The 19,666-nt window shown below is 47.2% G+C and overlaps 1 protein-coding gene across 1 annotated transcript in view; it reads left to right on the top strand.

The window, feature by feature from the left end:
• MTOR (mechanistic target of rapamycin kinase) overlaps positions 1-19,666 on the top strand; it is a 109,292-nt gene that overhangs the window by 10,155 nt on the left and 79,471 nt on the right. The window contains exons 9-21 of the mRNA XM_072608849.1: positions 950-1,136; positions 2,522-2,650; positions 3,058-3,302; positions 4,522-4,737; positions 6,431-6,636; positions 9,281-9,403; positions 10,132-10,221; positions 10,352-10,444; positions 12,585-12,719; positions 13,323-13,452; positions 14,824-15,074; positions 17,292-17,378; positions 19,375-19,542. Of these exons, the coding sequence (XP_072464950.1) occupies positions 950-1,136; positions 2,522-2,650; positions 3,058-3,302; positions 4,522-4,737; positions 6,431-6,636; positions 9,281-9,403; positions 10,132-10,221; positions 10,352-10,444; positions 12,585-12,719; positions 13,323-13,452; positions 14,824-15,074; positions 17,292-17,378; positions 19,375-19,542 (2,060 nt within the window). The remainder of the gene's footprint in view (positions 1-949; positions 1,137-2,521; positions 2,651-3,057; positions 3,303-4,521; positions 4,738-6,430; positions 6,637-9,280; positions 9,404-10,131; positions 10,222-10,351; positions 10,445-12,584; positions 12,720-13,322; positions 13,453-14,823; positions 15,075-17,291; positions 17,379-19,374; positions 19,543-19,666) is intronic.

Raw genomic sequence — 19,666 nt, 5'->3', positions numbered from 1 at the left:
AAAATGGGGTGGTTAAGGGATTGAACTGAAAATCTTGACTCCCATGTTGTGATAGCATCTCAGCTTCTCATTTTCAGAACAAAAGTACCCTTTCCTGAGCACATACATCTGTGGTCTGGGAAGAACTCAGGACAAAGGGCATTGGCATTCTTCCCTGTCTTATGGTAAAAACTAAATTATATACTTGGGACATATGGCAGTTCATTGTTCCCCCAACTGTCCCATCAGTGCCCCTCGAAATCCCAGTCATTCTTTCTGTCATTCTTTGGATCCCTGAGTGTTTACCATATGTTTCTGGCATAGGGCTTCTGAGAGACTGTCAGGGGGGTTGGAGATAGAAAAGAATCAAGAAATGTCAATATTGAGACAGTGTCAGCAGTTAACACTTTAATTTGAATTGCTGGCATATGGATGTTAGCTTATGCAAATCAGATGAGAAAGCATTTGAGACTTTCCAAATTACAGATCTAATCCGCTTACATCAAGTATCAGTGATGATGAAGATCTGAGCAACATAAAGTTCCAAGCCGTTGGCCCATTTATTGGAAACAATTTTCAATACAAAATAATTTATGCAGTCCCTTGCAATTCGCTGTCGTGAAATTTGACCTGTGTTTCCTGAAGATGAAATTCAGCGTGATAATTGTGACCCAGTTAACTAAATGTGAGCCTGAAAAATTGCCTTCGAATAAGATAATTGATGGGTTTAACTTAGAAAGATCCTTCAAATTGTCTTCTTTTTAACGTGACTTCACATTTTTCCAAAAGTGCTTTGTAGGGGTGCCTTTGGCATAAGGCAGGTGATTCTCAGTAATTGTCAAAAGGGTTTTAGGAGTTTCTTGAGGCCATCCAGTGGCCTTTCCCAGCTTGTTGGGTGTCCCCCTTGAAAGGTAAACAGGACAGGACCATCCAAGCCCACACCCAGAAACTCTTTCTCTTCTGTCTTTAGATACTCAGTACCTCCAGGACACCATGAACCATGTTCTTAGCTGTGTCAAGAAGGAGAAGGAACGCACAGCTGCTTTCCAAGCCCTCGGGTTGCTCTCCGTGGCCGTGAGATCCGAGTTCAAGGTCTATTTGCCCCGTGTGCTAGAGATCATCCGAGCAGCCCTCCCCCCCAAGGACTTTGCCCCTAAGTAAGCATCTTAGTGGTCATCATCTCAGTGATCTCACCTGGCTGGAGGAGGGAGTTTCCTATGGCCTTTTCCATATCAATCCACACTGTTCTCTGGCATGAATCTCTGGTTGTGAATTGTGGTTCATGGTACAGGGAACAGCACCCCCTCACCTTCTAGTGGGAGAAGGGCAGGGATTAGACCTTTTCTAAATGAGGTCATGTATATCAGCATTTTAGAAAAGTTAAAAATATGATGTAAATCATGTAATAGTGGGAGGCAGCAATTTATAATCAATAAAATCCCCAAATCCCTGAACTCAGGGCCCCAGACCACTCTAAAACCATGAGTCACCAAGCTAGGACCAGCCTGTCTACCGGTGAAGAGAATTTGCATGTCAGGTATTTCACACACATGTGTATACAATAAGGCCCGGCCCAAAGAAAAGAGAGAGAAGTGGCAGTTGTCCTTAACATGACTGACAGGCTGCATAGTGTCCAGGAAGAAGGAAGCACATGTCCCCTTGTCTACTTTCTTGCTCTGGCCACATCTAGAGTGTTGGGCTTCCTTCTGAGCCCTGCACTGTAGGAAGAGTTAGGTAGAAGGGCAATAGTGTGTCCAGAGTGTCCGGGCTTAGAGGTCTTGTCTGGGAGGATCCAAGCCAAGGATGTCTCTCAGCTTAAGGCCTTGGAGCGAAGGGTCGTCTTTCTTCAGGATGAGAGGGGGTAGAATGAGACTCAGCAGAACTAGGAGCAGTAGGTGGAAGAGAAACCCCTGAATGTTAGAACTATGCAGAGGTGAGACAGGCAGCCCCCACTTTGGGGGGGGGAGGGGTTCTGCCAGGGCTGGGTAAGCACTTGTTCAGGAGGTTGCTGGGCCTCTTCAAGTTTGTACCAGATAGCCTTTGGGCTCCCTTTCCAGCTCTGATTTCCAAGGGCTCTCCTGCCTCCATTCTTTTCCCAGGCTCCCAGAAGCCTCCATCCCCATGACTGGAGGATCAGTGGCTTAGTCTGAGTTGGACAGTGGGTCAAGATCTAGGGAAGAGAGTTCTGCTCTAGGAGCAAGGGTACTGTGATGCCTCATTCCTGGCTTTTTCATTTGCATTCTGAATCACCATAGATGAGTCATTAAATGTCCCTAAACTTCATGTACCTCTCTGAGAACTGGGAAATGTGATCTTTGGCACTCTCGAGAAAGGAGAGGCCAGAGAGATCAGGTGGACTCAGAAGTAAATAGAAGGTGGCATTCAGGTTTGGATTGGGCTTGGCTTCTCTAGGCAGTAGTCCTGATGCCCCAGACAGCACCTAAATATCTTCTAGATGTCACCCGCAGGAGTGATCCCGAAGTTGGTAGTGAGGCAAGTTGCTCACTGCATTCAAGTTGGCCATTGCTTTATTTACCTGCAGGAGGCAGAAGGCAATTCAGGTGGATGCCACAGTGTTCACCTGCATCAGCATGTTGGCCAGAGCAATGGGACCCGGCATCCAGCAGGACATCAAGGAGCTTCTCGAGCCTATGCTGGCCGTGGGCCTGAGGTACGTGTCCAGTGAGTGTCTGTGGGGCTCAGAGCAGGCAGGACCTTCCTAGCGAGGTCATGAGCTGGTCTGCCCAGGGCGAGTAACCTTGGCTTTCCAAACTCTGCTTTGCTCATCTGTTCATGACACCGCATAACATTTGTCCATCTCCATTGCTTGTGAGGACTACCTGAAAAAAGAAGCATTTCCCATTGTGGTTGTGTCAAACACGAGCATAAAAGTGGGGTTTGCAGCTTGTACTTTCAGGTTGGAGCTTGTTGCTTCTGAACTCAGACCGCAGTTCAGAGAGTGTCTACCCTGCCCAGAAGAAAGGGCAGTGGCAGGTGTCGATTGGCCAGGGAAAGGTGGGCTGTGGAGTGCATCTCCAGCACTAGCTCAGCTCAGCCCCTACTCCTTCCTCTCCCCAGCCCTGCCCTGACTGCTGTGCTCTATGACCTGAGTCGGCAGATTCCACAGCTGAAGAAGGACATCCAGGACGGCCTGCTCAAGATGCTGTCCCTCGTCCTCATGCACAAACCCCTCCGGCACCCTGGAATGCCCAAGGGCCTGGCCCATCAGCTGGCCTCCCCCAGCCTCACCAGCCTTCCTGAGGCCAGCGACGTGGGGAGCATCACTCTTGCCCTCCGAACGCTTGGGAGCTTTGAATTTGAAGGTAAGAGACTCAGCCAGCAATAGGACTGGGAGCCACTGGCCAGAAGACAGGCTGCACCAGAGCTTTTAAGAGGAGCTGAGTTTCATGTTTTATACAATTGAGTCTTAAAATGTATGAACTTGGGGGGTATTGCCAGAGGTAAAACTGAGAATTATTGAGCTGGTAACCTGGACCCTACCCACATAGTCCTGACCCCGTATTTGGGTTGGGCATTGCTCTGGTGCAGCACAGGATGGGCTGACAAACAGTGATGATGCCCCATGGCAGATTCCCCACAGAGCTGCCTGTTTAATGTGACTTTAATCCAGTGGCTCTGGGAGCTTTATCTGTCAGCAGGGACAGTACCTTGGGCACTTCCACTGCTGGAGGCTACTGGTTTCCCAGAGTTTGGGATTCTTTAGGTTTTATTATGCCATTAGATAATGACATTCCAGGGCTCTGATGAACCCTTCCAGTATACAAAGGAATTATTTCAGGACAAGAAGGCAGACTTGTGAAATGTGGGATCCAGGTGGCCGAGCACTGCTCACAGCTCAACCGTCTTGTGTTCAGGCCATCTTTCTGTGTCTGCCCTGCCATTATCCTTGCCCTGTTTGCCTTGATGAACACCTAGGCTTGTACCTGTATCAGGCTACCTTTTGGGTATTTACATCTGTGCACAAAGATTCCTACCCAGAGACTCAAAAATACTTTAATCATCCTACCTGGGAACATGCAGAGCTTGCAAGCACAGCTGAAATAAACTCCCTTAATTGAAGGGCATGGGAGGTATGGAGAATCATCTCCCATCCTTCATTTCTCTATCATGCCCCCCTACCCACTCAGACTAAAGCTACATTTGTCTTTGGTTAAGTGCCTGCTATGTGCCACGACTATGCTAGGCATAGGGGACTCAAGGAAGGGCAAAAGACATTCTTGGACCTCCCTCAGTCTGATGGGGAAGACAGGGTGTAAACAGCTATGTACAAACAAGCTTATGTACAGGATAAATAGTAAATAAGGAAGAAAAGGAAGGCTCTGGGGGAAGGATTCCTGTAGAAGGTAGGATTTTAGCTGGGACTTGATGGAAGCCAAGAGGAGGAGATGAGGGAAAGCATGACCTATACCTTCTTGAAACCTGGGTTGGTGGCTGTGCAGTGAAGGGGTTCATCTAGTCAGCTGCAGGTGTGTCTGAAATGCTAGCCATTTTCGGCCCTATTTTCTCTCTCTGTGCACCCAGGCCACTCTCTGACCCAGTTTGTCCGCCATTGTGCCGATCATTTTCTAAACAGCGAGCACAAGGAGATCCGCATGGAAGCAGCCCGCACCTGCTCCCGCCTGCTCACGCCCTCCATCCACCTCATCAGTGGCCACGCTCATGTGGTCAGCCAGACAGCTGTGCAGGTGGTGGCGGATGTGCTCAGCAAACTGCTTGTGGTTGGAATAACAGACCCAGGTAAGATAGATTGCCAAATGAGAGGTTGGAAGGGGGGAGAAACTGTGCCTTCAAGAACCTAGGAACATCGAAATGGACACATCCAGTACTTTCAGGAGCCGTTAGCCTCCCACGAGTTCTACATATGGGCTCCGCACCCTCAGAGAGTTCTCCATCTAGCTCCTTTTGATCTCTTTGTCCTCATGGTACATGGATTATTATGCTTACAAGTATAAAAATTTTTCAGTAAAGCAAATACAAGTTCTTTCACTAGTCAACAGTTCAGACTGCCAAAGTGCCCAGCATTTTAAGACGGGATCTTGATTTGGGTCCCATTTCTGCTGCATTTGTCCTGTGTGCCCATGGGTGCATCCCTTCACCTCCATAGAATAAGGTACTGCCTTGGTAACAGTGAGATGGTTGAACTACATAGCTGCCAAGGCCTCTTCTAGCTCCTATAATTTTATAACCAACAGAATTTCAGCTTTCTATGACTGTCATCCTTCTCACCAACTTCATGGCTATGGGCCATGTAGAGAAAAAGACTGAGTTGCTCTTTTAAAAACGCAGTGTTGCTCTTAAATAGGGCAGAGTCTTCTCTGCTAAGAGAAGAACTGATTTGATCCATCCTTGAAGGTGAAATAATAATTCTTTCCAGAGATTTTGAGCTTGGCAGCTCCAACCAGTCCTAGCTGGATCAGCTTCTATGCTTAAAGTCAATCTGTCTTTTATTTCATTCCTTCCCTTTTATTTCCACTGGCAGAAAAAAAATCGAGAGGGCCAAATGAGGGAAAGATATAAGGAGCTTTTGTAGCTGGGCTAATGGTAGTAGGTACCAGATTTAGAAAGCTACTGAGGGGTCCTCTGGGCTTCAAGCCTGGGTAGCTGGAAGGTTGAGAACACCCCCACTCCCTCAAGTCACTGAGTTGACAGCCTTGACATCACCCTTTGACTCTTCCCTCTCCCTCATCAATGACACATGTCCAACTGCTAAGTCTTGGTGATTCTACCTCCACAACACCTCTCCCTTCTGTCCCCTTCCCTCACCTCCCCAAGGCTGCCCGTCAGGCCCTCAGCACCTGTTGCCTAGACAGTTACAGTGGCCTCCTGATGGGTCTTCTGCTTCCACTTTTACCCCCTCAAATCCATCCTGCGCTGGGTTGTAAATTGCTAAGACAGATCTGACCAACTCACTGCCCTACTACTGCCCACTAGTAACTCCCACAGGTCATGGTCAAGACCCTGATTGTCTTTGAAAGCCTTTCCAGACTTCATCACATGACTCCCCTTCATGCTTTATGCTCCAGGCAAACTGCTCTGCCAGCTGTCCCCAGACTCAGTGTGCCCCCTTTCATCTCTAGGCCTTGCCTAGGCTGTCCTGCATGACTGGAACTCCTTTCTCCCTTTGCCTAGTAGAGTCCTTCAAGGCTTAGCCCAGTTATTACCTTTTAAGCCAAGTCTTTTTTAATCCCCTCAGTTCTTAATGCTTCCTTCTTCCTGAAATCACTTTGTATAAACTGATCTCTGTATATAATGTGCCCCCCAGTAGATTGTAAGCTCCTTGAAGCAGGAGCAGTTTCATAAGTGTTTTGTCTTGGTATCCTTAGTACCTTACACATAGTAAGCACTTAGTAAGTGTCTATGGAATTTACTGATTGAAAGAGGTGAGATTGAATAGACGGACACAAGGTCAAGCTCTTACTTGCTCTTCCAGACCCTGACATCCGTTACTGTGTCTTGGCCTCCCTGGATGAGCGCTTTGATGCTCACTTGGCCCAGGCAGAGAATCTGCAGGCCCTGTTTGTGGCCCTTAATGACCAAGTGTTTGAGATCCGCGAGCTGGCCATCTGCACCGTGGGCCGCCTCAGCAGCATGAACCCTGCCTTTGTCATGCCTTTCCTGAGGAAGATGCTCATCCAGGTAAAGGGTCTGGCTCTTGAAACTGGGCAAGGGGGAAGAGCGCCTGCCAGTGGAACTGACTGCCCAAGAACTGACTTCTTGGTGGGTCAGGGAAGGAAGAGGGCTGAGCCCATTAAAAAAAAAAAAAAAAACAGAAAAAAACCTGAGTCCAGAGAACTGGAAAGTGGTTTAAGCTTTTTTGTTATTTAGGAGATTAGAACAAGCAAGGATGGACTGAGCCTCCTTCTCTGGAGGGAATGCATAAATCAGGGAGGACTGGACCTCCAGCACAGTGATGCTTTGATTAATTGCCTGCCCTCATTAGGGATTCTAATAGCTGACGTTTATACCTGGCTTTAAGCAGGAGTTCTTAACTCCATTGTCTGTCTGGTGAAGACTGTGGATCCGTCCTAAGAATAACGTTTTTAAATGCATAAAATACAGAGAATTACAAAGGAAACCAATTATATCAAAATGCAGCAATCAAAATTTTTTTTAAAAAAAAATCACAGCAGTCAGCTTGCATTTATTACGCATCTGCTCCATTCAGGCATTGTGCTAGGTACAGGGCTACAAAGAAAGGCAAAAGACATTCCTTGCTCTCAAATAGCCCCCAGCCTGAAAGGAGAAATGCCTTACAGATAGCTCTGATCTTACAAGAGAAATCAGAGCTGATCCACAGTATTCGAGAGGGTCAGAAAAGACTTCTCAGAGGTGGGGAGATTGTAGCTGGATCTTGAAGGAAGGAAACCAGGAGACCGATATGAAGAGGGGGAGCACTCCAGGCAAGAGCGTGCCAGGAGGCAGAGGCTGGTGTCACTGGGCCACAGAGCACCGGGTGAGCAGTTGGGCTTTCAGAGCCCGGGTGGGTCAGAACTCTTGCTTTAAGGTTTGCAAAACTACATATGTAATCCCATTTGAAGCTCACAGCATCCCTGCAAAGGATGTTCCCATATTGCATTTGAAGAAACCGAGGCCTGGAGATTATCCTGGGCTACAAAGCCTGTGAGTGTTGCAGCCTGGATTTGAGCCTGGGTCTTCTTGACTAAACTGGGACCTCAATGTGTCCTGTAAATTCCTACCTCTCTATTGCCTAGAAAGGAGCTCAGGTTAAAATGAGCTGGCTTAATAAGCGCAGATATTTTGTTATGCTAACAGTTCCCATTGAGAACTGATTTCAATTTTTAAATAAAGCTTGCCATTAAGTACTGTTGTAGGTGCTACAGATAGAAAATGAAAAACCATGCAATCCTTGCCCTCTTGGAGCTTCCATCCTCCTTGGAGAATGAGATTAGGTCACTTAGCAGTAACTGTAAATCCAGGAAGAAAATGTGTGTCTGAGTAAGGCCCAGAGGGGTGTGTGACTGGGAGGGAAGGCTGACATCTAGCTGAACAGATGAAGACAGTCATTGTGGAAGAGAAAGCATCAGACAGACATAAACCCCGCTGGAAAATAGAGGCAGGCCAGTGTTCTAGTTCACTGAACTTTATTCCTTGAAGGGTCTAATTTAAGGGGAAAAAGGTTGGAACAGTCTTTGGGGCAATTCTGATAAGCATTGTTTCAGAAGGCAGGCCTTTTCTTGATACCTCAGACTAATTGCTCAGAATATCAGTTAGTGGGTTGTACAGAGAAGATACTGGGTATGTGAGCACAGAGGGATGCTGTGGGGAGGATGCAGGATTGGCTGGCAGAAGACATGGGTCAAGTCACTTAACTTAGGGAACTTTGTTTTCCCCCTCTGTAACAGAGGGGGTGGCCATAGGATGCTGGGGGTGGGGCACTTTCAGGTTAATGTGCCTTCCTTTTCCTTCTCTTCCCTTCTCCCTATTGTTAGTGTTCTGCCACCAGCAGTCACCCTCTCCTCTTAGCTGCTATTTGCCTATAACCTAAGAAGGATTCAAGTTGCCAGGGAAAATGAGCAGCCCAGTTCCTTGAGTCAGTATCCTGAAACTTTTGCACAGAAACTAAACTATTAGGCTCTGACTGCAGATACCAGCCCTTCTCTCCTTTGGAATAAAATAAATTGAAGCTACAAATGCTATTTTTCTCATTGGTTAGTGTTTCAACGTCAGCAACCATCCAGAGGTGTGGGAGTGTTTGTCTGCTGAGTTAATCAGCCTTAATTTGGTGATGCTGAATGGACATCATCTTGGATGGTTTCTTATTTACATCTACTTTTGTCCCCATGCTTTATAGACCAAAAAAACCCTACTGATTTTTGCAGTTACACTTTCAATCTCTAGGTGTGATCAAAAGGGGCTGGCCATGGCTTCTTTTCACAGTGCACTAGGGCTGACATACTGGGGTTTGAGGTAGCAGCTGTTTGCTGCCCAGTGCCCATCCCTTTTAAAATGCCATACTTCCAAGAGAGGTCTCTATTCCTCATTGTTGCAGAGTGTTGCCCACCCCTGCTACTTGTCCAGCAGTCAAAGCTTGATGACATTAGACCATCTTCAGTGAGCACCAGAAATCTCTCAAATGGATATGGGAGAGGAGGCGTCAGGCAGGCTTTTCTCCCAGTCCAACTTGTTGGAGACCACCCTGAAGGTCTTTGATAACCTGTGATGTCCCTGTCTGAATCCTGTTTGCCCCTGCTATCTGTCTGAGGAATGCTTCTCTTCTAGAATTTCCATTTCCATAATAAAACATTATCCTTTCCTTCAGATTTTGACTGAGCTGGAACACAGCGGAGTCGGAAGAATCAAAGAGCAGAGTGCCCGAATGCTGGGGCATTTAGTTTCGAATGCCCCCCGACTCATTCGCCCCTACATGGAGCCCATTCTGAAGGTAGAGGAGACCTGGCCAGTGGTCACTTTTTTGTCTTGCTGTAGAAGCTTGCTTTTTCTTTGCCAACGTAACTCATTTCCACTATGGGGAAACTGATTGCAGTCAGTGTTGAATGGTAGACAGGTAGCTATCTGCCATCACAGTCAAGGGGGCAAGGTCCAGATCAACCTCAGACAAGGCACTTAGCTCTCAGTGCCCCAGGCTACTGTCTGAGACTAGGTTTTGTATCACTTAGAGCCATGCATTGGGAGGTGGAGTTTCCAACCTCCAATTCCAACAGAAATTCTTCATCTCAATGAATTTTGGTTCCCAAATAGAGTGATCCTCAAATACACCAAACCCCCAAGACATGGGGGGGAGTAAGGGCCAGAACTAGCTAATAAAAGATGAAGGTATGTTTTGAATCTGAATATGTTAAAATAACATGGACCATTTCATAACATTTAAATGCATATAAATTAATATCTAAATATAATTTACAGGAGTGAGGTGTACAATATTTTCACAGTCTATTACTCGGCTCCCAATTAGGTTAGTCTTATGATCTTGGTAGGGAAAAGGTTAAGCATCTATGCTCCAGATAGACCTTCACAGGAAACCCTGAAAAAAGTCAGTTGAACATAGTTGGGTTGGTCCTTTAGGAGATGACCTTCAAATACAAATCGATACAAGAAAATGTTTTCTTGGGTGGATAGTAATCTGCCTGCCTTTCCTCGTGTCTTCCCTAGGCTTTAATTCTGAAACTGAAAGATCCGGACCCTGATCCAAACCCAGGGGTGATCAATAATGTCTTGGCTACGATAGGAGAATTGGCCCAGGTAAGGGTGCCCGGCTTCTTCTCTGAGCTGTCCTCCAAGGTCATGGAAGTGACTCCAGGGTTAGGCTAGCCCTACTCCATGGTCAGTGTGCAGAGGAGTTTAATGAAGCCCCCTCCCTCTCTTTCTGCAGGTGAGTGGCCTGGAAATGCGGAAGTGGGTCGATGAGCTCTTTATCATCATTATGGACATGCTGCAGGACTCCTCTCTGCTGGCCAAGAGGCAGGTGAGTGATGGGTAAAGAAGGGAAGGGGATGGAAGGGAGGAGAGGAATGGGGAGATGGAAGGGAAAACAACCTGGAACCAGCATTGGTGGCCATCCTGAGAATAGTCCTCTATCAACTGTGCCTTGCTCGTATATGGTCAGTTCAGTGCCTCCTATGTACGAGGAATGGTGCCAGTAGAGAAGAGTTCAAAGACTGAGACAATCTTTGCTTGTAAGAGTTTACATTCTAAGGAGGGGACTACATAAAGTGCATAAATACAAATATATACAAAGTAGTAAAATTGCCCTAAAGCCCAATCCCATCTTTATCATTCCCCTATTCCACAGGGGCCCTACTGCCTCTCGGGTTTGATTTTGAGGAGGTTCCCAGTGCCCTCTGGTGCTCTGGGCCTGGACCCTCCCTACCTAGGATCCTGCTGGGAGAGTCACTTCACCCACTTTGGTTTCCTCCTCTGTCGAGTGGGGAGCTATTGATAGCCCCTCCCTCCTGGGGGTGTTGCGAGCATGAAAAGGGATCATGTTTGTAAAGATCGTGGCATAGTGCTTAGCGCATAGGAGGAGCTTTGTAGAGGCTGGGTTCCCAGCTGGCCTAACCTGTCTTTCCAGGTTATTGCCCATCACTCTCCTTCCTGCAGTCTGTATTCTAGATGCACTGGCCTCCTTGCTGTGCCCTGAGCTCAGCCCTCCCATGCACCCCCTCATCATCTTGGCGTCCACACTCTCCTTCAAGGCTCAGTTCTTGGGGGCTGTCCTACAGGCTCTCTTTCCTGGCTCCTGTAGTTTTCGGGGCTCACTTTCCCTCTCCTCAGATAAATGTATGTATAACTGTCTCTTTCCAGGTTGAGTTTTTCCAATGGAATGTATGGTATTTAGGGTAGGGACTTTTATTCTTTGTGTGTTTTATTTTCAGGGACTTGCCAATGTTAGCTATTTAATGTTTGTTGAATTGGTTTGGCCCAGACTAGATCAGGATGCCACTTTTTCCATGTTTTTACTGAGTGTTAGAAACCTTGAGTCACAGCCCCAGCTATGCTGCCTACACCATCCTCTTCCTCTCTAGCGTCAGTCCACCTGGTCTGTCCAGAGGTCAGCTCTCTATGGAGGCCATGGTCCATCCACAGGCTCTTCACACTGATTCAGCAGACCAAACATGGGGTGGGAAGGACTTGCCCCTTCTTTAGCCGTGGTTGCCAGATGGTGACTCCCCAGGAAGTCATCCCTGAGCCTGGAAAGATGGCTCTCTGACCCCAACGTCCTCCTTCTCCCTTCTCGGCACACTGAAGTTCTGGGGCTGGAATGCAGGATGTTTAGCTTAGTGAAGGGAACACTTAGGGACATGGGAGTTTTCAAATGTTTGAAGGCCTGTTGTGTAGAGGAGGGTTGGATTTGTTCTGTGTGTCCCCAGGGCAGAAGTAGTTGGCAGAAGTCCCAGAGAGGATGGGGTTAGACTTGATAAAGGGATAGAGCTGTGCAGAAAGTGGTTGGGGTGTTTAAGGAGGACAGTGGATCTTCCAGGGGTTGCTCAGTTTGGGATGGGACCTCTCTCAAGGTCGAGTGATACTTAATGATTGTGGCTCCAAGATTCCATCCCCACCATGCTTCACAATCTGTGGGAAAGCTCTTTGAGAGCAGGTCCTGGCTTTGGGAACTGTATATCCTCAGCAGCTAGCACTGTGCTTGGCAGGCGTTAGGTGCTTAATAAATACGTAGAGAAGCAGTTTACCTGTGTCTAGCTCTCCTTCATTCCTGACTGTGTGATGTTTAAATCACCCTCAGAACCTTTTCTTACTGGGTCTGATTTAACCACAGCCTTCATTTTCTGCTTGAATTTAGAGTTCTCTTGTATCTTCCCTTTCTAGTTTTTAAGTTTGTGGACGCAGAACTTAGGTCCTTCTAGAAAAGCTTTTTAATCCCAGGAATGAGACAAAAGCCCAGTATGTTGTTCCTTTGTCTGCTAGAGGTTTGTGGTTAGCCAGCTGTTTAATCTGCCCAGCCTTAGGGGACTCCTGGTTTAGAAAAAGGGAAACTGCTCTGGGTACAGCTTCTGACTTTTTGTTGTCAGCAAAGAGATCACAGGTGTTTTTCCTTTCCCCTCAGATTCCCCAGAGACTTGACCTGTTGGTTCTTGCTTCTGCTCCAGGTGGCACTGTGGACCCTGGGGCAACTGGTGGCCAGCACTGGCTACGTGGTGGAACCTTACAGGAAATACCCGACCCTGTTGGAGGTGCTGTTGAACTTTCTGAAGACCGAGCAGAATCAGGGCACCCGAAGGGAGGTAGGAAACTGAAGTGATTTGGCTCTGCTTGGAAAAGGGAGAGAGGAGAAAATCTGGAGTGTTCCCATTTTCCTGTGAACTGACATCTTTCTGTGATCTCAGGAGCCTAGATTCAAAACAGGCCAGGGGCTCAGAGGTCATCTGGTCCAACCCTCCTATTTACTAGAGGAGGAAATTGAAACTCAGAGAAGTCGTGACTCACTGGTCTCTGGGCCTCTCAATCCCCATCCTGGATGTTTTCCACAGCATCATGCTACAGTTGTCTACAGTTAGCTGCTGATCAGAACGGTGACAACAGTAGCACTTGTAAAGCACTTGGCTTATATCTTCACAAACACTCTGGGAGGTACATGCTCCAGCTATGATCCCCCTTCTCCACGTGATGAAACTGAAGCATAGGTTAAGTGATTTGCCCAGGGTCACATAGCTGGTAAGCCTCTGAGGTGGGGTTTCCTGACTCCACGTCCAGCGTCATGTCCACCTTGCCCCCTAAGAATGGGCTTCCTTTGTAGACACCTGGAAAGAATGCCAGGGCAGAGGAAGGAAATGGGCTGTTTCTGGTGGCAGCAGGGGAGGGCCTAGTTTACTTTTCCCCTTTCTCAGGCTATCCGCGTGTTGGGGCTTTTGGGTGCTTTGGATCCCTACAAGCACAAAGTGAACATCGGCATGATTGACCAGTCTCGGGATGCTTCTGCTGTCAGCTTATCTGAGTCCAAATCCAGCCAGGATTCCTGTAAGTGGAAGGGGGAGTTGAGCCTGCCAGGTCCCTGAACTTTGAAGCTTGGCTAGGGTATCCTGTAGTCCTCCAAAGTAGTAGGGCATTTAGTCATTTTTGAATGAAGAGTCATTTTCACCTAGTATTCAGTTTGAAGTTTGCTGTTTTCTGGAGAACCAGAGTGTGCCTTCATTCATTAAACAGCTAGCTATGGAGGGCTTGTTCTCAGCAAGGCCCTGGGGGAGATAGAAGGGGAGAGTGAAGGAGCGATCCCTGTCCTCCTGAAGCTTCTGGCCTGATGGGGGGTGGGAGGGGAAAGGAGAGCACTTCTAGGTTCTTTGGCTTTTCTGGGTCTCTGAGATTGATGAGCTATTTTTATTCTTAATTCTCAGAACAGGTATGAGAAGGAGAAAGATGTTGACATCTTATTCTTCTCAATGTTTCTTTGATGTAATTCATTCCCACAACCCTCCTGGGAGGTAGAGTTTGGAATTTGTTCTCCCTTTTGAAAAATAGATTTTGCCCTGGATTTCCTCAGAAAACCAGTTAACACACTCATACCTAGGGCTCTTTTATTTCCACTAAATACTAGATCCATTAGTCTTCACTGACTTTCACAAGGGTATTTTGTCCTCACAGTGGGCAATATTTGTCCTTGCCTTTGACAGCCACTTCAGGGACCCATTCCTCACCAATGAAACAGGCCTTTATTTATTAACTTACATTGAAGAGATTAAATCTCCTATTCCTTTCCCTGGCCCAGAAAGAAGTTTCAGTCAGTGATCTCATGCTGTTGGCTCCACAGCAGATTCAAGTCATTGGGAAGACAAAGCTCAGGGTCTAATTTTTTGCTCACATCTGCCCTCAATCCCTCATCTTCCTGCCAGTTTGCGTTCTTATTCCTCTCAGGCCCCGGGTAAATCACAGGACTTCTCCTTAAGAGTCTGATTTTTCTGGTCAGGTATAGTTTTCTATTAACTCAGCTGAATTCCCCAGGGGTTTGAGGGCCAAGCAGCTGTTGAACAGATGCTTGCTTAAATGAATCCACTCAATTTCAATTACTTTCATTTGGGAGAGTAGTTATTTTTATTGGTCGTTTCAGCTGCTAGGATGTGAACAATAACCGTAAGAAGTTAGATCAGATGCAAACCCTCGGAAGGACCATAATCCATGAGGCAGACTTTTAGGGTCTTGTTGTTTGAACAGTAGAGAAAGGCCATGCCATGGTTTCCTTTCATGGTGATGGTGGTCCTTAGCACATTGCTTTATTTTTCATGATGTTAGAAGGGAAGAAAGGTGTGAGAAAGAGAAACTTAGCAATGCTTACCTGCCTTCCCCAAAGCCAGTAACATGTTGTATTTAGATGCTGTCTCTTTGGCTTTCTCCCAGCCGACTACAGTACCAGTGAAATGTTGGTGAACATGGGTAACCTGCCTCTCGATGAATTCTACCCAGCCGTGTCCATGGTGGCTCTGATGAGGATTTTCCGAGACCAGTCCCTCTCCCATCATCATACCATGGTCGTTCAGGCCATCACCTTCATCTTCAAATCCCTGGGGCTCAAGTGCGTCCAGTTCCTGCCCCAGGTTATGCCCACCTTCCTCAACGTGATCCGAGTCTGTGATGGTGCCATTCGGGAAGTAAGTAGATGAGTGATTGTCTCCCTGGCACCTCTCCTCATGTCAGTTGTTATCCCCTCGGTTCCTGGATGATGTCTCTTTGGGTGACCCCATGCCTGCTGTGTTTTTTTCTCTCGCCATTCACTCCATGAAAGAGTAGCTTCCAAATTCCAGCTTTTCCTGGTCCTGCACCCTGGCTCGGATGGCCCTGGGGGTTTGCCCTGCCATCTGAAAGAGCTCTGGTTTTGCTCTTGAAACCAGTCCTGTTTGTCCTCTTAATTTACTGGACTAGGTCCAGCGGCTCTTCCTTTTATCAGGTTGAATCCCTTAGAATAATGATCCCAGGACCATTTTACCCTACTGTTTGTTTAGGAAGCCTGCTTGCTTCCTGGTGTTATGACAGCGCTTTCTCCCAGCTCTACTCTAACCTGAAAATACCTTAGTGCTTTGGCACCAGCATGCAGATGTGGTCAAGAACATGCCAGCCACCAGTCCAAGGAGACTCATCCCATTCACTCTCAGAGTCCAGTGCATCCAGTGCATCAAACTCCTTGTTTAAAGAGTTGATGCAGCAGGTGTATTTCTGATAGACAGATTTATTCCAACTAAGGAAATGACTTGGAAAGAAAAGGTGGAATTCCTCAAATGGGCGTCAGTCATTTGTTGCCCCCTCCCATTGCCCAGCTGTCCCTTGAAGGGAGGGGAAATTTTTCTTGGAAACAGTTCCCTCAACATGACCATCCCACTCCAAGTTTCAGTAATTTTTCACCCCCAGTATTAATTTTCAGGTGAAAGAAATTAGATTAGAAAAAAAAATTAAGGGGAGAAGAGATGAGGGAGCTCTCCGGCCCATTAAAGTATGCCAGAATTGACTGCTGGTGATGTCAGGTTGCCACATCTCCACAAATCAGGCAGCGTGGAGGTTTCCTTCATCAGAGCCTAGCTGTGCTCTTTGGAAGGAGTAGGGCAGCTCTTTTCCTTCCAGTGATCACTTGGTCTTCTCTGATCTCCCTACCACCAAGAATGCTTTGGTGTTCCCTCACCTAGAGTCTATCATCCTGCCTGTGTGAAGAAAATTCAGTCTGAGGATATATAGGTAAGGAGTCTTGGTTTCACCAGCCTCCTGATGATGGCACATAGCTTTCTTCAGTGAAAAGATCCCAGGGAGATGGGAGTCAAGCCATGGACTCAGAATCCTTGAAGGTCTAGGCCAGGCCCGAGCTGACAGGAGCCGCCCCCTTGCCTCATTTATAAGTTTGCCCAAATTCCTTTGGAATTCATCTGTTTCCTGCCAGTGCTGCTTCTTGAGGCCAGTGTCTTCCATCAGGTTCATTAATTAGCTTTGTATGAAATCAGTGTTCCTTTTATTCTCCCCATCCAGTTTCAAAGATGAAACTAGAAAGATAGGTCCTGGATCTGTGTGCTTTAGTGGAGAGAGCAGAAGCACAGATAATGAGAAAGTCACTTGGGTTTGACCCTGGCATATGGTCTTAGAGTGTCTTGATGATGCTAATAATTATGAAGCTCCTGTGAAGGCACATCTTCAAAGGGCTGGGAAGGCAGCCCCCTCCCCTCCATGACACTGTCACAGGCTAGGATCATAGTTTACGGTTCTCCCAGCACTGATACACATGGGATCTCCTTTGCTCCTTTGAGCACTCCCTGGGACTTATTCCCACTTGATAAATGTGAGGGAGCTAAGGCTTAGGGGCTGTCTGAGATCCCAGTACCCAAAGGTCAAGAAGCCTGGCTTTTCTCACTCCATTTGTCCCTCTCACCCCCCTCATCACCTTCCTCACCTCTGCTATTTGCCTGATGTCAGGAGTAGGGAACATCACCAGCCTAAGTAGAGCTACCTTTTGTCCTTCCTCTCAAAACTTTACTTGCTGGGTAGCTCATCTCCTCTCTGGAAGCACTTAGATATTAATTAGTCATTGCTTTTTAGCTTTTTTAAAGAGAATCCCAAACTTCCAAACATGTTGATAATGTTCACAATAAAAATTGCTTAAGCAGAGATGTTTTTACTGAAATTAAAAGCAAATTTTGCTGCAAATGAACAGCCTCCAGATAATTTAGAGCTGCCTAGCTACCGTATTGGAATGATAGCAAATTAGGACTGAATGAACTGAACAAGTATTTGTGGTTCATACAAAGCCTCCTTGCCCTTCCCAGTTTTAGTCCGGGCTGTCTCTGGGCATTGTTGTGAGGGCTGGGCAGGGACTAACATCTCCTTTTCAGTTTTTATTCCAGCAGCTGGGGATGCTGGTATCCTTTGTGAGAAGCCACATCAGACCTTACATGGATGAGATTGTCACCCTGATGAGAGTGAGTAAAGTCTTTCTGCTTGGCTACAGCAGGGGTCCAGAGGGGGCTTGAAGCAGAGCTGGATAAGAGGCCCTTTTCATCCCTGATTCATTGCACTGGAAAAGCTTCCTAAAAACCCTGAGTAAACAGTTGATCCAAAGCATTTCTAGCTAGGTTTAGAAGGGCAATTTTGTCCTTGGCCCCCAGTGTCCTAGATTGAAATCTGTGAGTACAGTAGCCGCAGTAGGCAAGGAAAGGGTTTGGTGGCTCACATAGCACCCAATGCAGTGATGTAAAACTGTGGGCTAGAACAGGTGCCAGGAGAGTAGACCATCTCAGAGCCCACTAGTTTGTTAAGTGCCAAGGAGGAGGAGAAGGTGGACCTTTCAACCCACTCCTTTCAAATATGGAAGTGATGGCAGATGAGAAAAGGGTCGTTTGCCAGCTCGGTGGCGGTTAACGTGGTTCATAGCATGTAGGAAATTGTTGCCAGAGTGACGTCTCATTGACTTCGGTGCCATTCTCAGTGTGTAGAGTGGCAGGGAGGCTACCTTCCTCTCTCTTCTACTGCATAATTTAAACGCCTCTATGGGGAGGGTAGCCTCGAGAGCTGTTCAGTCCTGAAAACACCAGAAGGCTGTTTTCTTCCTTCCAAGACCACATCTTTATGTAATTAGCTTAGAAGGAGTTTCAGGGCTGTGAGGAAAATTGCTGACTTCAGCTCCCCAGGCACAGTACCAGTAGCTCTTGCAGGTATAAATAATTGAGAATGGTATGGCACTCCCCCTGCCCAAGGGCCTTTTCAGAGGCTCTCACACAAGGAGCACTTCTGTGGAACTCTGAGAAGCCTGGTGGATGATAGCAGAAAAGTGGGGGCATTCTTGAGGCTCTGCAGCTGATGTTGTCTCTGATTGATTTATTTATCCAAAGCTTTGAAGCTGGGACACTTTGGGAGGTGGGGCCACACCTGCAAAATGCTGCCCAGGGTGGTGCATGTACAACAGGGACTCCATTCTTGTGATTCTGTGTCCAAAGCATTTAATGAGCTCCCCCTGGACAGAGAAGAGAAGGCCTCTTTGTGCGCAGTAATCCAGCCAGCATCTGGCGGCAGTGGCTGGCCTAATGACTAGGGGCAAAGACCCTGGGGGGCAATGGACGTTCTCTATGGAAGGCTGAATTAAAACATCCAACAAGTCATTTTGGCTGTGAAATCAATGGTGGATCATCCCTTGGGAGTCCCATGGACTTGAGAATGGTGCCTTCTTCAGGCTGTACCCACCTTCTGGGACCGCCCTTTCTCCCCAAGGCAGTTCTTTTAAATGAAGAGAAAGCAGTTTCCCTGGGTCCTTCTGACTTGGTGTTTTAACCTTCTCAATTTTTGTTCTCTTCATAATAAGAAGTGAATTTCCATAGTCCCTTTCATATAAGCTGCTAAAAGTGCTTTTGTTTAAAGCCAACCCTCAATTACTCAGGGCTCACGAGTATAGACTTGCCATCTGCTTTGCCTTGGTTAGTAGACAGCAGCATTGCTTCCATCCTGGAATCTCCTCATTGGGAGGTTTGGTGGAAAGGGGTAAGCTGCTAACTTTCTCAGATGACTTCAGTGCAGTCCTGCCTAGAAACTAGGGGTATCATTAAATGGTTTTTCTATACCCCTTTCTGCTACTTGATAATGCACTGCCAATTTCATGTTTCTTTGTGCCCCCCCCCCCCCCACTTGTTAAGATAACTTCTTTTTTATTTGGCCACATGACCCATAGAAACCATCTTCTGATGTCACTGCCTTCTCTTTTCAACCCCTCTTTGTTCTGCTAAGAACCTCAGGTGACCCTCTCTCCATCGATGTCTTCACAACCAAATAGCTAAAGCTCTCAATCACACCTGAGTAACTTTACTGTGACTGTGAGGGAGCTTCTCTCTGGCCTGTACAAACACATCCATTTTACAGAATGAAAGAGGCCCTCTTGCTTGGCATACCTGGAAATGACTTTAACATTCCCCCTGTCTCTCTGTGTAGGAGTTCTGGGTCATGAACAGCTCCATCCAGAGCACAATCATCCTGCTTATTGAGCAGATTGTGGTTGCTCTGGGTGGCGAATTCAAACTCTACTTGCCCCAGCTGATTCCTCACATGCTCCGGCTCTTCATGCATGATAGCAGCCCTGGACGCACTGTCTCCATCAAGGTGAGCAGCTAGGGTCACAGAGGAGGCCCTTGGGAACTGTGCCGAAGCACCTATCTCTAAAGCCACGGGCAGAGATGGCTGTCAGACTGAGAGGCTTTGTGGGGGATGGGGGTGGGGCAGAGCT

Source organism: Notamacropus eugenii, chromosome 5, assembly GCF_028372415.1.
Source record: "Notamacropus eugenii isolate mMacEug1 chromosome 5, mMacEug1.pri_v2, whole genome shotgun sequence".
Taxonomy (NCBI): domain Eukaryota; kingdom Metazoa; phylum Chordata; class Mammalia; order Diprotodontia; family Macropodidae; genus Notamacropus; species Notamacropus eugenii.
The sequence above is the reverse complement of the archived record's forward strand: the minus strand, read 5'-3'. Positions and strand labels throughout refer to the sequence as shown.